The sequence below is a fragment of the Mus caroli genome, unplaced genomic scaffold (genome assembly GCF_978045245.1).
Source record: "Mus caroli unplaced genomic scaffold, Mus_caroli_1 scaffold_7, whole genome shotgun sequence".
NCBI lineage: Eukaryota > Metazoa > Chordata > Mammalia > Rodentia > Muridae > Mus > Mus caroli.
Window position 1 is genome coordinate 65,771,124 of NW_028227262.1, and position 17,045 is coordinate 65,788,168.

The 17,045-nt window shown below is 47.1% G+C and overlaps 1 protein-coding gene across 4 annotated transcripts in view; it reads left to right on the top strand.

The window, feature by feature from the left end:
* Positions 1–1,540: 1,540 nt before the first annotated feature.
* Stambp (STAM binding protein) overlaps positions 1,541–17,045 on the top strand; it is a 28,937-nt gene continuing 13,432 nt past the window's right edge. The window contains exons 1-7 of one of the 4 annotated variants that reach the window (XM_021164698.2): positions 1,541–1,673; positions 2,692–2,819; positions 4,410–4,573; positions 6,419–6,635; positions 12,679–12,754; positions 13,016–13,111; positions 14,663–15,029. In XM_021164698.2, coding sequence (XP_021020357.1) covers positions 6,433–6,635; positions 12,679–12,754; positions 13,016–13,111; positions 14,663–15,029 — 742 coding nt within the window. In that variant the 5' untranslated portion in view covers positions 1,541–1,673; positions 2,692–2,819; positions 4,410–4,573; positions 6,419–6,432. The remainder of the gene's footprint in view (positions 1,674–2,691; positions 2,820–4,409; positions 4,574–6,418; positions 6,636–12,678; positions 12,755–13,015; positions 13,112–14,662; positions 15,030–17,045) is intronic. The other 3 variants (XM_021164701.2, XM_021164700.2, XM_021164699.2) reach the window with 3 other exon arrangements.

The window sequence follows — 17,045 nt, forward strand, 5'->3', positions numbered from 1 at the left end:
CTTTGGCCGGCTCATAATGCAACAGCATTACTGGGAAGTGAACAAACTAGTAAGGGGGGGGGCTTTAAAAGGCAGTGTGTTGCAAGGGGTGTGCTTTGAAGCATGGATCTTAACCCTGCCCCTTCCTGACTCAACCTTTGTCTCCTTCCCAGACTCCTCCTGTTGATGACCTGCCTCTGCCTCACCGCTGGCCCACAGTGATGAGGACAGTGAGGGTCTGAAGCTCTGCATCCAAGGAGCACAGTAAACGTCTCCTCTTTGGGTTACTGTCTCTCTGGTACTGTGTCACTGTGATGAAAATAACCCTTAAAGCATCATCCTTCATGAACACATTTGCCTTGGGACATGAATGAATCTGGCCATGTAGATGGATAAAGAGCAATCCAGGCCTTCTGTGAAGCAGAACACTCCTGTTTCAGCATTTTGGCCAGCACTATTCAAGTCCCAGTACTCAGGAGGCAGAGGCTGGGGAATCTCTAAGATAGAGGCAGCCTGGCCTACAGAGTGAGTTTCAGGACAGCCAGGGCTACACAGAGAAACCCTGTCTCAAAGATAAATAAATAAATAAATAAATAAGAACAAATGTTGTTGGGCTGGGAGTCACCTCAGTGGTAGAGCACTTGCCTAGTGTGCTTAAGGCCCTGGGTTTAATATTTAGCACCTCAAAAATTTAAGGATAAAATTAAATACATTAAGATAATTAAGTGAACACAGTCATGATAAGGCAGTATCTTTGTTGTTAATTTTTTTAGGCCGCTAAATATGAACTGTTTATAAATGCCTTTGTGGGGCAGTGGTGGCACATGCCTTTAGTTCCAGCACTTGGGAGGCAGAGGCAGGCAGATTTCTGAGTTCAAGGCCAACCTGGTCTACAGAGTGAGTTCCAGGACAGCCAGGGCTACACAGAAAAACCCTGTCTTGAAAAGAAAGAAAGAAAGAAAGAAAGAAAGAAAGAAAGAAAGAAAGAGAGAGAGAGAGAGAGAGAGAGAGAGAGAGAGAGAGAGAGAGAGAGAGAGAAAGGAAGGAAGGAAGGAAGGAAGGAAGGAAGGAAGGAAGGAAGGAAGGAAGGAAGGAAAGGGAAAGAAAGAGAAGGAAGGAAGAAAAGAAAAGGAAGGAAGGAAAAAGAAAGAAGAAGGAAGGAAAGAAAAGATAAATAAATGCCTTTGTGAACCATGAAAAGTGACCTACCATCTACATGCATGCTAATGGGAGACATAACATGAGGAAACATGTATAAGATTCCCTCTTTGGTATGTAGATTTCATGACCATTTCTGGGCTCTCTTGCTATGGAAAGAACATCAAATTGCCCAGCTCTGAAAATACAAAAGGAGACAAGGTGAACTGGTTCATTTCCCAAGTAAAACAAACCAAATCCGCACAAATCCCTCTTTTCTGGGCCTGCACTTTACCTGGCCTTCACTAATGGCTTCCTTCTCTGACTCTTCAGTTTTTGCCTGGTTCTGCACCCAAGACTGGTATGGAATGCCAGAGGGTCAAGATTCTATACTGGCAGTTTGCAAGCTGATGTAAGCCAGTTATAACTGCCATGCCAGCGGCAGCCAGGAGCTGTAGCTGGGCAGGTGGCCCATGCTTGTGCTCCTGTGATCCTAGCCCATAGGAGGCAGATGCAGGAGAATCACCTGTGTCCTTGATGCCTGCTCCAGCTACCTGGTGAGCTCCAAACCACACTGGGCTCACAGAGTGAGATTCTGTGTCAAAGGGGGAGGAGGGGAGAAGCATCTTCATGCTTACCAAGCATGAAAACTCCAAACAGTGGGCTGCCCACACGACCTAAGGGATGAAGGCATCAGACAGAGTATGGGCAGAATTCAACCCAGGGGGAGGAAGGCTTGCACTAGGCTGCTTCTGCCTCTCTGCTGTTTGCTTCTGGTGGATGGAGTTCATTTTCAACGCATCTGGATATGGAGATGAGCCCTGCTTCTGGGAGTTGACAGGAAGTAACATGAGTTTAAGAATGCAAAATGGGGCTGGAGAAATGGCTCAGAGGTTAAGGCCGCTGGCTGCTCTTTCAGAGGTGGTGAGTTCAATTCCCAGCAACCACATGGTGGCTCATAACCATCAATAATAGGAGCTGATGCTGTCTTCTAGCCTGTAGGTGTATTTATATAGATAGAACACTCATATATATATATATTTTTTAAAAAAACATTTCCCACAATAAAGGAAGAGAAACAGATGCATGCCCACCGTTTTAGCCCAGCGCAAGGAAGGTAGCTAATATGAAGAAAGCAGAAGATAAGAACACTGGACCACACTGTTCCCTGAGAGGTGCACCCAACCACCTCCACCCTACTCCTGACCCACATTAAAGATATAAAATATCTCTTCCATCTCATTGTTTGGCCCCTGAAAAATGCCAGCAGTTCATCAATCAGACTAATTCAATCTAGAGGTCTTCCTTGACATATACTAACGTTACCTGTTAGTATGTGGGAAGTCTTATGCAAGTGATAGATACCTTTATTAAGGAACAATTAAAAGAAGCATTGCAAAGCTCTCCCTAGCCTGAGAGCCTGGGAAAGAGGGATGGCCATGTCTGTCATGATGGCTTGCACCACTGTGTCTGGCTTAAGCATTCTTTTTTTTTTAACAAGACAAAGGCCCGCTGAAGATCTTTCCAATGAGATGTAAGAACTTACTTCTCTAACTAATTTGTTCTTGGTGACAGGAAAGACCTGTCTTCAAACAAAATGGAACTTAGAACCACAAGCCCATCCTGATGTTGCTATGAGTTTTGCACTTGGAGACTGGAGCCAGTTAATTGAGGTGTGTTCTCTAGCTGGAGATAAGTATCAGGTATGAAATGTGCCTGCAACAGTACACAAATCTAAAGCCTTGGTACCTTTTGGTGCCTTTTCCTGTGTTTGAACCAGTATAAAGAGCATCTCCCCCTCCCCTGAGTAGCAATGTCTATCTACCTTTTCGTCTTTTTCAGTCCCAATGGGCTCACAGCAAAGAGGCCAATGCTGTGGCCAGTTCGTCTTTAGAATGCACCACACAAACACACTCCTCCTCAAAGTCGCTCACTCCTCAGTGGAGTTTAAGATAGGCTTGTGCGGTGCTGTGGTGCAGGGGGTTCACAGCCCAGCCTGGTGGGTTTCCTCCCGCTGCATCTCACGCCTGCAGCCTCTCCTCTTTGCTGTCCCTCAAGCACCCCTGCGGTATGATAGACACCTACTAATTTCAGGAGTGCACCCCATCTCAGTGCCTTCTGCTCCTGGCTCTGCTTGCCTCATAGAGAAGATTTGGTTCCAAGAACAAAACAATCAGCCTGTCACCTCCACGTTTACAGTTGATTAGTCCATCCCCTGTCATCTTGGGGACCATGAGACAGACACCCTTTATCTCAATAACACCTGCACATCCAAGAATGTGTGTTGAGTGTGGGACCACAAGTCATGGTAGACATTGGGGAGAGAGATGTAAGTCAGAAAATCTCCCTTCTTTTGAGAAATCATATTTTAGGAGAATCTTACAGGAGGGATGGCTATGAAGAGAGTTAAAGCAGAACCAACACGGGCTAGGGAGAAGGGTCAGAGGGTAAGAGGCACCTGCTGCCAGGGCTGCTAAGCTTAGTTCAGTCCCCAGAACTTAACCGTAGGGTAATAAAGAAACTGTCCCACAAGTTGTCCCTCTGACAATTACCGTTCCATGGCATGCTCACTTGCACACATCCTCACCGTGCAAACACACACACACACACACACGATAAAAATTAATGTAAGTTAAAAAAAAACAAAAAAACAAAAAAACACCACAGGACTGACTGGCAGAGGGTGGCTATGTAGATAGGTAGTCCATGATGCTTTGTTTGAACCTGCGATGTCAGCTCTGCTGTGAATGACAAGCTAGATAGCGATCCCCCTTGAAATATTAATTCGCTATTATTCCGATGAAGGAGCCATTGGCAGGAAACTCCTGCTTCAGAATGGGGCCCTTGGAGGCTCTCTGAGACTGAACCACCAACTAAAGAGCACAAGCAGTCTGGATTTAGGCCCCCCGCACATATGTAGCAGATGTGCAGCTCGGTCGTCATGTGGGTCCCCCAACAACTGGAGTGGGGGCTGTCTCTAAAGCTGTTCCCTGTCTCTGGGTCCCGTTCGTATAACTGGGCTGCCTTCCCCGGCCTCAGCGGAAGAGGATGAGCCTAACGTTGCAAAGACTTGATGTGCCACAGTCAGGGGGAGTGGGATATCCAGAGGGAGGAGGAGAGGGATTGTGCGTCGCGGGGTGGGGGTGGGGGCGGGGAGAGCGGGAAGTGCAACAATAGGGATGTGAAGTGAATAAAAAGATAAATTAATGGGGGGGAAAAGCATACTGGTTTCTGCGGCAATCCCCTCTTTCACTAGGTTCCCTTTCCTTCCTGGTTCGTTTCCTTTACCAAAGGACCTCTGCAGCGCTCCCTCTCATTGGTGGAAGATTCCAGCTCCACCCACCGGTTCTCCCCACCAGGTCCTAAATCCGTGGAGCGTAATTTAAGGAGGGACGAGAGTGGGCGTGTCATCGGAGGTGACGTTTCCGGAAGCTCTGACTGTCATCCTTCACGAAAGGTGGGAAGGGTCCGGGGAATGCAGCGGGACTGGGGATCCTGGCGCGGTGGGACCCCGCGGGGAGAGGCCGTGAGTGTGGGGTCCGTGTTCCTGGCCCAGGCCGGCCGCGCGCGAGCTCTGGGATGGCCCTGTCTTCAGGGCTGGCTTCAGACCAGCCAGGCCTGGTCTCAACACTCCTTGCATTTTCGAGAAACCTGACTGAGTGCCTTGCATTTTGGAGAAACCTGACTGAGTGCCTTCCAGATGGGCGCTGCCAGCAGTTTCTGCTGGATCCTTCTCCCGATACACACGCTCTGCAGGGTTGCTGAACCCCATGTTGTCCCGAGCCACTCGATGGCTTCTAGAGGATGGTCCTTTCTTTACCCACAAGTGCCTCTCTCTCGAGAGGTGCCCAGATGCCCAGCATCCCATTCCAATGAGCTCTTCTGGGCTGTGCCCAGTTCGGCGGTTAAGGACGTGGGCAGATTTACACTCTCAAGAGGATGTGTTTTACACTCGCAATGTCCCCACATTCCTAGCAGCCCCCCGCTTTTGCTAGAAAAGGGAGTTTAGTGGGGAAACTTCGTGGACAAAATGCCACCGCAAAGTTAGGGCAAGCTAAAGCAGAACTGGCCTAGAGAAAACAATCTCTGAGGACAGGTAAGTAGAACTGAGTTACAGCTGAATGTACAACACTGTAATCTGCGTCTCCCCGGGGCAGTTGAGAATCCTGACTGAGGAATAAGATGGGAAAAACAAGACTGCTCAGACCCAAGATGAGTGTATTCTAGAACAGGCTGGCTAGGGTGTGCTGTTATCCAGTGCACACCGACAATCCCGTTCCACTCAGGATTATGTGCAATGATGGTGCCAGGGAGCCCAGAAGCAACATCTAGGAAGAATGTAAAATCCTACAGTTTGGGTACCAATGAGTAGGAACTCCTAGAGTGTCCCACCCCAACCTAGGTGCTGTCACTTTGCCCTTTACACCCTGCATGGCTTGCGGGGACAAGCATGCATTGATGCTTCCAAGCTTCCAAGCATGAACTACCTGGCCCTGAAAGTGGTGAATGGGCTGGGCTGAAGTGAAGGGTGGTTTAGTGAGCAGCGTCAGGAATATCACCCTAGAAAGGAGCCCCGCATTAACCTTGTGTTCAAAACTGAGGAAGCGTATCCCGGTAAACACCATTTCATCTCCGGTGGAATGAAATGGTCGACATGAATTAGCCAGGCAGTGTTCATGAGGATTCACTGAACACATTCTGCCAGGGATTGGGTAAACGGAAGTGGGCATCCGCATAAAGAAACAAGAAAAAGATGGAGTTCTCTGGATGGGCCTCCTACTGATGGAGAGTAACTCTTGGTAGCAGTAAGACCAACCCACAGTGCCCTGTTAATGGCTGTATTCCTTGTACCATCAAATTGCAGGACAAGGTTGTTGGGGGTTTTTTTGTTTTGTTTTGTTTTTGTTTTTGTTTTACCTCTGTCAGTCCTCAAATCAAGATTTGGGTGTTCATGAGGCCAGGAGGGATAATTTGTTGATCAGAACCACTGTATGTAGTGTTTTATTTTATTTTCTCTAATGTTTTGTTTGTCCATTTCGTATTCTGTTTTTGTTTTGAGACAGGGTCGGTCATTCTTTGTAGCCTTGGCTGTCCTGGAACTTGCTAGGTAATCTAGACTGGCCTTGAACTCAGAGATCTAACCTGCCTCTGCTCCTCAAGTGATAGGATTGAAGGTGTACTCCACCATGCCTGCCTCTTTGTCTAAATTCTTGGGAGGTTTGTGATACGCTCATCCTGTTCTGACCACTGGGAAGCTATGGCCTTGGCTTTGATGCTACCTGTTTTCTCTCTTCTGTCTCAGAACTTATTTGTCCAATGTCTGACCATGGGGATGTGAGCCTCCCACCCCAAGACCGGGTGAGGATTCTGTCCCAACTTGGGAGTGCAGTTGAGTTAAATGAAGACATTCCACCCCGTCGCTACTACCGCTCCGGTGTTGAGATCATCCGCATGGCATCCGTTTACTCAGAAGAAGGCAACATTGAACATGCCTTTATCCTCTACAACAAGTACATCACGTAAGACAGCTACGGTTGCCTTTTTGGGTCCTGTGCCTGGCATCCCTTGTGTTCTGCCCCTGTGTTCACCTGTGGTTCTCACAGTTGCTGACAGTGGGGTCCTTGACAATGTCAACCATTGATCGGGTTCCAGACAACTTTCACGTGTGAGTCATCCTTGCCATTCAAAGGCACGGGGACAGAAGGTGGTGGTGTTGTACTTAAGAGTTTCCTGAGTAGAAGGCTTGGTTCTCAGGCTGTGACCGCATGTCCCAGTGGTTAGACAAAAGAGTTAGCCGGTAAGCGAGACGTGTCTGCATCGGAGAGTGTTTTGACTGCCCTTTTACTGCTCAGGCAGGCGGTTACAGGACCACTGCTGTTGTGTGGCAGAACCCAGAATCCTGTGCTCAACATGTGCCTTTAGAGTGGCATAGGGAAGAGGTTTCCTTCTTAGCCTCTGCTGTAGTCACAGCCTCCAGGTGACTCTGGCCCACTTGCTGTCCGTGTGACTCGTCACAGTAAGATATTTCCTGGGCTGTTAGTTCATCACGCTTGGGAGGGCAGCGTAAATACAAGATCTCAAGGCGGACCCCAGTCATCCCAGAGCCCCAGCGACAGGAGCGGTGCCAGTGACAGGAGCGGTGCGTGGTTGAGGGAGGGGATGGTGTGGTAAAGGTCGTGCTTGTCACGTCCAGTCGTAAGTTTAGTACAACAGGACCTGAACAGCTGCCGGTGACTCAGAGGAACTTGGGGGCTCCAGAGGGTTTTTCCCTGGTATCATCTCACTGATCGTCATGGGGTGGTGTGTGCAAAGCAGGTGCATCTCCCCCCACCCCCATTCTGTTCCACAGAAGAGCAAACTCGGGCTTAAGGATGCACTTGGGTTTCAGCTTGCAGTGACACCTCCAAGGTTTTACAGCTCATGTTTCAAGTTTCCATCCAAAGCGTGGGTTGTTTTTTTTTTTTTTTAATTTTCCATTTAGACTTACAGGAGGCAGTCTGTAGAGACCATAATAAACCTCCCTCCCCATTCCTGTCCCTACGAGAGATACTCTCGCCAGCCCCACATGTGTCCTCCCAGACAGACACACGCATCAGTCATACCATGCCGAGTCTCTTACCAGCGCATCAGTCAGGACACACCAGGCTTGTCAGCCTCCTCAAGCACAGTCCTGACACACAGGGAATGGTTCTGTGCTGATTTCCATGGTGGAGGAAGTTCACAGCGTCTCTGGTTTGTGCCCACTAGGTGCCAGTAGCACCCCTCCCTTAGCTTTGGCAAGCTTGAGTGTCTAGATTTGTCTAGGTTGTTTTTGTTTGTTTCCTTGTGTATAAAAGCTGGGCGGTGGTGGCGCACGCCTTTCATCCCAGCACCTGGGAGGCAGAGGCAGGCGGATTTCTGAGTTCAAGGCCCGCCTGGTCTACAGAGTGAGTTCCAGGACAGCCAGGGCTACACAGAGAAACCCTGTCTGGAAAAACCAAAAAAAAAAAAAAAAAAAAAAAAAAAAAGAAAAACAAAGAAAAAGAAAAAGGGAAGAAATCCTTGTGTACAAAAAGAGATGGCTAGCTGGATTTAGACCATTAGTTTTACTTTGCCAAACCCTGCAATAGACAGGTTGGTGTCTGTTTGATTGGGGGTAGAGGGTGTTATTTCTTTTAGGGTTTTGGTTTTTTGAGTGTTTTGTTTTAGTTTTTTAGGTTTTGGGGGGAGGTGGGTTGTTTTTTTGGGTTGTTTTGTTTTGCTTTTGAGACAGGATCTCTCAACATAGCCATAGCTGTCCTAGAGCTCACTCTATTGACCAAACTGGCCTTACCCACAGATGCTCTTGCCCCTGACTACTAGGATTAAAAATGTTTACCACCACGCCCAGCTTAGATAGCTCTTTGTAGAGATACAAAGTAAAAGCATGAGGAAGTCATTGAATGGGGATAAGAAGTGCACTGTGTTTTAGGGGGGCTAATTCTAGAGCAGGTTTTTCCATAAAGAGATCTTGTGAAAAAAAGCCGAACCTAATGGGGTATGCATTGGCTGGGGCATGCATTGGCTGGAGCATGCATTGGCTGGGACGTGCATTGGCTGGGGCCTGCATCTCGTTTGCTTGATTTGTTGGCTGTGGGATTTGATGTGGGACTGCCTTGTGCTGACTGAGCCTGAAGCAGGAGATGCAGCTGCCTTACCTTCAGTGTCCTGGCACCTGCATTCCAGACCCTGGTTCTGAGCCTGTGAAATGACAGGCGGGTGGCTGCTGAGAAGTGCTAGCCCAGTGGGGCTCAGACTGGTTTTCACTTGATGTGTTCCTGCCAGGTTACACCAAGTGGCTCACTTCACCAGTTACTACATACAGCTGGGGTGTGGGGGAGGGGCGTGGAGGTAGGCATCTACATCACCACCCTTCTGCCTCCCCCACTCTTAAGAATCTTGTTCTGGACCTTTCATGGATGCTTTAGTTTGGGATTTAAAAGGCATGTCTGTCCTTCCTCCCAGCACGGTTCAGGCATCTTAATGACGTCAGGCATATCTCCCCTCTTGGTGGTAGTTTTCCTGCTGAAGGAATGTGTTGCCTTTTGCAGACCCCAGTATAGAAGAAAGATCTCCAGCATGTGGGATCAGTACATACTTTCATGATGAGCACAGACAATAAGGCAGCCTGTGGATTCTTTCACAGCTTTTTATGGGCATCGGGAGGCTGCACAGGAGGGACTCTGAATATTCAAGCAGCCCTGGTGTGCTGTACTGTGTGAGCCTCCTCCAACACAAATCCTCCTTCCGAAAGTGAACCATCACCCATATTGAAGGCGTTTACTGCGACTGGGGTTTATAGACCAAAGAAGGGCTCTCCCTGCTCAGGCTTTCTTCTTCGATGATTAACTTCAGAAACCAGAAAAATATGAGATTAGGATCCTTAGTGCATCTTTTATTGACTGTCCTCATGACTTTCTGAGTGAACTGTTTCTATGCAAAAATACTTGTTCATGATCATTTTCCCTCAGACATTAAAAGGGAGGAATTCAAGTTAAAAAAAAATTTTTAATGGCAGGCTAGAGAGATGTCTTATGGGTAAAGTACTTGCCACGAAAGTATGGTATTCAATCCCTGGAGCCCACGTGAAGGAAGGATAGAACTGACTCCACAAGTTGTCCTCTGACCGCCACATGTGCACTGTGGCACATGCAGGGCTGCATGCACGTGTATACACACACACACACCACACACACACACATATCACACGCATGAATAATAACAATAATAATGTCCCAAATGGCACATGTAACAACACCCATGGACTTGTCCCAACAAGATAGCATTTATACATCTGCAAGCAAGCCTCCGTGCACCTTTGGCCTTAATGCATGAATACACCATCTGTATTCTGTCCTGAGCTTGTTCTTTTAGTGATAAATGGATCCTTCTCAACCTGAACAGACTCCTGGATCTCTCCATAGTCAGCTCTCATCTAGTTCCTGCTCAGATGCCATCTCTTATGCTTCCCTTAGCTCCTTCCATCTCCAGTCCCATGCCCCAGTCTCTACCTGTTTCCTTCCTGGCATTGGTGACTTTCCTTGCACTGATTCCTTTTTAAATGGTATGTATTTATGTTATGTGTGTGTGGGGGGGCGTGTTTTACATGCATGTATGTCTGTGTACCACATACATGCCTGGTGCCAGAGGAAACCAGAAGAGAGTGTCATAACCCATGGAACTAGAGTTAGAGATTGTCGTGAGCCTCCATAGGAGTGTTGGGAATCTATCCCAGGTCCTCTGGATGATCTGCCAGTACTCTTAACCTTTGAGCCATATCTCCATCCCCAGTAGTATTGATTTATTTTTACATACTTTTTTTTTAATGTCTGTTCTCCATTGTAATGGGTGCTCTGCAATGAGGGGAAAGCAGCCTTCAGAGCCCAGACTGGCACCTTATAGAGATGCTCGGTAAATTGTTTTCGAATGAGTGAGTGATAACCTTGTTTCACATTTGCACATGTAGTTATCCTGTTTTTATAACCCCACATTGAACCTTCTTGTATGTATATTTTGGTATGTGCATAGATGTAGTTATGTTGATCTTGAGTTCCTTGAAGCCAAGCTGTAGATTTTGTGCATATGTACATTGTAATTTTGAATAATTGTCTTCCATCTTTTCCTTCCAATAAGAAAAAGGGTTAGATCTCTTTACAGTCTTGATAACACATGGGAACACACATCTTCCTACACCTGAGCTTAGGGCAGGCACCAGCCGACCTCGAGGCCTTTGCCAATCTGATGGTAAAACCGCTATCTCACATTTACTTAGAATTTCCTTCATCAGAGATGAAGCTGGGTGCCATATATTCACTGTGTGCCTTTCCCATTTTGCTTCCTGGTTTTCTTGTTGCTCTGTCAGGTGGTTTTCATGTTTGCTGATGTGTCTTTGTTTTGATGTATTTGCTTTCTCTAGTCTGCAACCAGATAACCCCAAACAAAAGCACCCCTCCGCACCACTGCTGTGTTGTGCTGCACCTAGGACGTTTCCAGCCCTGGCGTTAGATCTCCATGATGGTTCTCATCCTCATCTTTTGTTCCTGTGACTGCTACTGATGATGATCATATGCACACATGGCAGATGTTGGCTATGTACACAGTCCTTTATTTATTTATCATCATCATCATTATTATTTGGTAGTAGTAATCGTCGTCATTGTTGTAGTATGGGGAGGTATGTGGATAACTTGTGATTTGCATGTTCAGAGGTGAAAGGACAGCTCTCAAGTATCACGCCCTGCTTCTGGATGGGTAGCCAGGCCCAGCAGGCTTGCACAGCATGGGGCTTTACCCACAGAGCTCTTGTGTTGTTTGTCAGCCTCTATGGTTAAATAAGTTTATGATTTTGCATGGAGCTTCCTTCACAGTTATTTAGGCATCTGCTTGTGCAGCGCAGGCTGCATATGCCTGGAAGTGATGCACAGCATTCTTCTCTGAAGGATTTTGAGTCCCAGGAGAAACCTCCTGAGATCAAGGTCACAAGAGCAATAATGGACGTGGGTTTCGCGTATCTTAGCCTACTATCCCTGGCTGCGGGTGTCCTGGATTCTGATTAGCATTTCTGTTACTGTGATAAGCCACTGACCAATAGCAGCTTGAGAGAAAAGGATTTTTACTTAGCTTATAGGGAGCCTAGACAGGAATTTGAAGAGAAATCAGCAGAGGAATGCTGCTTGCTGGCTTGTTCCCTTGTCCATGCTTAGTGACCTTTTTGATACAGCCCAGGCCATCTGCCTAAAGATCCCACCACTCACAATGGACTTGGCCCTCCTTCATCAATTAGCAATCAACACGCTGTTGCATAGACAGGCCTGCAGGCCATTCTGATGGAGGTAATTCCTCTACTGAGGCTTCCTCTTCCCGGGTGTGTCACATAGACAACCAAGATTAGCCATCACAGAGTGAAGGATGTTTTATGACAGAGGCCCTTTCTGTCATATCACAAGGAAAACACTTTTCAGAGTTACACTTTAGGCATAGGATAGGCTTTTATTTAAGTGAGGTTGGGGAGGGGGGTCTTTTCTTCTGTTTTGAGACATTCTCACTATGTAGTTCAGTCTAGTTTAAAGCCAGCAATATCTCCTCAGCTTTGGAATTCAAAGTATCAATGGATGCTTTATCCTCCTTGGTCAATATTTTTTAATTTACATTTAATTTTGTTGGAGTGGGGGACACTGCCAGTGTGGCATTCATGGAGGGGGTGAGCTACTTGGATGGATGAGTTCTCTTCTTCCACCATGTGAGTACTGAGGGTTAAACTCGGGTACCCAGCCTTGACCGAAAGTACCTTTACTCATTGGGCCATCTCAGTCACACTTCGGCTCTCCTTTGTGACATAGGAATCTAGTGTTTGCTGTTACTCTCTGTTTTGGGAGAAGAGAGCAGGACTTCTATACAGGAATGAAGTTGACAGGAGCAAGCCATGTATGCTCTGCCTGGTCTAAATCCCCAGGACCCCTAGAAACTCTTCTTCCAGTGGCTGCATTGTCTCAGGGACATGTGACAGTTTCTGTGTGCCCTAATCATTCTGGTGTGTTTCCATAGGCTGTTTATTGAAAAACTTCCGAAACACCGAGACTACAAATCAGCTATCATTCCTGAGAAGAAAGATGCCGTCAAGGTGGGTCCTTATTGTCACTGGTGCCTGTCTCTCAGCTCCAGAGCATCTCGGAGCAACCGACATGCAACTGCAGAGCATCTGTCTGCTTATCAGAGCCGGAAAGAAGAACTGGGCTGCCTCTGCAGCGTGGGACAGAGAGGCGGGACGGAGGGGGGGGGGGTCCAGTCCTGTGCGAGGCGCTGCTGTAACTCTTGTCTTCTTTCTCTCTCCCTCAGCTGACATTGGAGTGCTCTGATTCTCAGGTCTGGTTTTGTATTTCAGAAATTGAAGAGCGTCGCTTTCCCTAAAGCGGAAGAACTGAAGACAGAACTCTTGAGAAGATACACCAAAGAATATGAGCAGTATAAAGAGCGAAAGGTCTGTGTGCAGAGTATGTGTGCCACCTAGCCAGCCCCGGGTCAGCGCTGTGCCAGGGGAAATGGAGTCTGTGAACTTAACGGGCTGCTTTGTTTTTAGGGGGGGGTGGGCCACAAAGGTCAGTGCCTCAAAAGAGTCACCAACCAGTAGGGATGTGAAGGATTCTAACAGATTTGGCCTCTGTGTCCAAAAGGGTGACCTGGGGACAGACACCTGTGACCTTTCTGCCATATCTACAGCAAGAAACCTGCCCACAGTGAAGATTCTCCCCAGAGCATAAGGCATTTCGGATCTCAGGAGTGGGAAGTTTAGGTCATGTGCCTATCCCAAAATAATCAATGACTTTTTATAGTCATTGATTCTCCCAGTGTGTGTAGTGGGTCTTATTTAGAATAGTTAGTTCCAGCTTGCGGAGAAACACTCAGGGCCCTACAGCATCTGCCCATAGGGCCGAGATACACACTGGAGGGGTGTCCTGCATGCTGATGGGTAGCTGTCTGCTGTGCTGTCCTGCACACCGGTGCTGACTATCAGCAGAAGGATGAGTAGCTCTGAGCCATACATTCCTAAGGCATTATTAAGTGGAAGGGGTTTATTATTTGATACTTTTTAGTTCAAATATCACTCACTGTATTTAAATAACCACTAGAAAAGATTTGGAGGCCCCAAGGTAGAAGGTCTAAGCTTGGATTTTATTTTATAGCCTTGTTTGAGATAGCAGGCAGCAGCTAAGGTATATCATGATTTAAAATAAAGAATTCAGGGCAGTAGAGCATCAGTGCCCTAGTTGCTTCCATGTTGCCATGCTAAAGCCCCCAACAAAAGCAACCTAAGAGAGAAAGCATGCATTTTAACTCACAGATCAAGGTACAGCCCACAACAGCAAGAGCTTAAAGCAATTAGCCACATTTCATCCATAGACAAGAAACAGGGAGGGGCTGGTAAAATGGCTCACTGGGGAAAAGACGCTTGCCTCCAAGTCTGATGGCCTGAGTTCAATCCCTTGACCTATGTGGTAGAAGCAGAGAGCTGAGTCTCACAAGTTGCCTTCTGGCCTGCATACGAGAGCTTTGGCGCATGTCCCCACCCCATTAAACATAAGCCAGTGTAACTTTGAGATTAGAAAACGAGGGAGCAGCATGAACGCTTGCACTCTGGCATCCCACCCTCTCTTGCTATTTCATACCCGCTGGGATCCCCTGCACAGGGAATGGTCCCACCCATAACTGAGACGGGTCTTCCCAGATGAAGTAATGTAACTAAGGTGATCCTCTACAGACAGCTCATTGCCATGTTTTCTGGAGATTCTAAAGTCTGTCAAGTTGGCAATGAACACTAGCTTGAAGATAGGAACTTTTGCTGTCCTTGAAAATAGGTTCCTGGTGGCTTGGTAGAACAGGATGGGGGCTGAACTCCATGGCTTTAAGAGGTATAGAACGAAGCATAAATTCTGGATTGGGAAATGAGACCAGAGCAAAACTATACTTTGGACATCTCTGTACCGATGCTTTTCTTCTGAGGGATGAGGTGTTAGCTTTACTTTCTCTGTAGAAAAAGGAAGAAGAGGAACTTGCCCGAAATATCGCCATCCAGCAAGAGTTGGAAAAAGAAAAACAGAGGGTTGCCCAGCAGAAGCAGAAGCAGCTAGAGCAGGAGCAATTCCATGCCTTTGAGGAGATGATCCAGAAGCAGGAGCTGGAAAAAGAGCGGCTGAAAATTGTTCAAGAGTTCGGGAAGGTAGACCCTGGCCCGTGCGGGCCTCTGCTCCCTGATCTGGAAAAGCCTTGTGTAGATGTGGCCCCCAGCTCACCGTTCTCGCCCACGCAGACTTCAGACTGTAACACAGGCATGAGGCCAGCTAAGCCACCTGTGGTGGACAGGTCCCTGAAACCTGGAGCATTAAGCGTCATAGAAAATGGTGAGTCCCCTTACCTTCTTCCATCTGTCTTACCTCCATGGTCCCACTTACTTGAGTCTGTCAACAGAACATTGTGTGATAAGTACTGTCTTTTTTTTTTTGACCTACCACCTTGACTGTCTTGTTTTTGTTTTTTTTAAGGCCTTGAGTTTAACTTAATCTTAGTTTTTAAAAACTTTCCTAGAAGTCAGACCCTCAACTTGTAAGGGTGCTACAGAAATGTGTTCAGTGAACTAGAGATCACAGGCAGACCTTCCTAGAAGCAGTTTTTAAAATGTTTAGTGCCACGTGCAAAGCAATGGCTGACTTCTTTGAAAGGCCACCGAATCACCCCTGCCTGGACTGTTCCTAGTCTGTAAGGAGCTTGGGCAGTGTGAATACTGTGCCTGGCCGATGGCTATATGGTTCATTCATAAAAACTAGTGTCCCAACTTCAAATGCGTGTAAGAAGGACGGACGGCTGGGCTCTGAAGGCTGCCCTTTCAGACTCCTCCCTTGTTCCCTCTGAAGTCTCCTCCACGAACCGCTTCTTCTTATACATCCTCCGCTCTGGGGAACACTTTCCTTTCCTTTCTTTTCTTTTCTTTTTTTTTTTTAATCATCAAGTAAAATAGTAAGTTTATTTAAGAATTTTCACTTACAGATAAGTTGGTTAATGGTTTGGTCATTCTCTCTCTCTCTCTCTTTTTATTGGATAATTTATGTATTTACATTTCAAATGTTATCCCCTTTCCCGGTTTTCCCTCCAGAACACCCCTATCTCATCCCCTGTCCCCCCTGCTTCTATGAGGGTGCTCTACTTCCCACCCACCCACCCACTCCCACCTCACTGCCCTGGCATTCCCCTACACTGGAGAATTGATCCTTCACAGGACCAAGGGCTTCTCCTCCTATTGATGCCAGACAATGCCATCCTCTGCTACATCTGCATCTGGAGCCATGGGTCCCTCCATGTGTACTCTTTGGTTGGTGGTTTAGTTCCTGGAAGCTCTATGGAGTCTGGTTGGTTGATATTGCTCTTCTTCCTATGGGGTTGAAAACCCCATCATCTCCTTCAGTCCTTTCTCTGACTCCTGCACTGGGGTCCCTGTGCTCAGTCCAATGGTTGGCTGTGAGCATCCACTTCTGTATTAGTCAGACTCTGGCAGAGCCTCTCAGGAGACACTATATCAGGCTTCTGTCAGCAAGCACTTCTTGGCATCCCCAATAGGATCTGGGTTTGGTATCTGTGGGGCAGTCTCTGCTTCACACTTTGTCCCCATATTTCCTTTAGACAGGAGCCATTCTGGGTTAAAAATTTGGAGATGAGTGGATGCCCCCATCCCCCAACCAGGGGCCTTGCCTAACCTCTAGATATGGTCTCTATAGGTTCTCCCTCCCCTTTGTTGGTTATTTCAGCTTATCTCATCCTTGTTGGGTCCTGGGAGCATCTTGCTCTACCCCCAGTTCTCCATCCCCCATTTGAATATTTGTTCAAATTCCTGACCCTCTACGTATCATCACCGTCTCCTCCCATACCTGATCCCTCCTCCCTTTCCCTCCTCCTCCTCCTCCTCCTCCTCCTCCTCTCTTCCTCTCAAGCCCCTCCCTCTCTATACCTCCTGTGAGTATTTTGTTCCCTCTTCTAAGAAGGACTGAAGCATCCACATTTTGGTCTTCCTTCTTCTTGAGCTTCATATGGTCTGTGAATTGTATCTTGGGTATTCCGAGCTTCTGGGCTAATATCCACTTATCAGTGAGTACATATCATGTGTGTTCTTTTGTGACTGGGTTACCTCACTCAGGATGATATCCTCCAGATCCATCCATTTGTCTAAGAATTTCATGAAGTCATTGTTTTTAATAGCTGCATAGTACTCCATTCTGTAAATGTACCACATTTTTCTGTATCTGTTTCTCTGTTGAAGGACATCTGGGTTGTGTCTAGCTTCTGGCTATTATAAATAAGGCTGCTATGAACATAGTGGAGCATGTGTCCTTGTTATATGTTGGAGCATCTTTTGGGTATATGCCCAG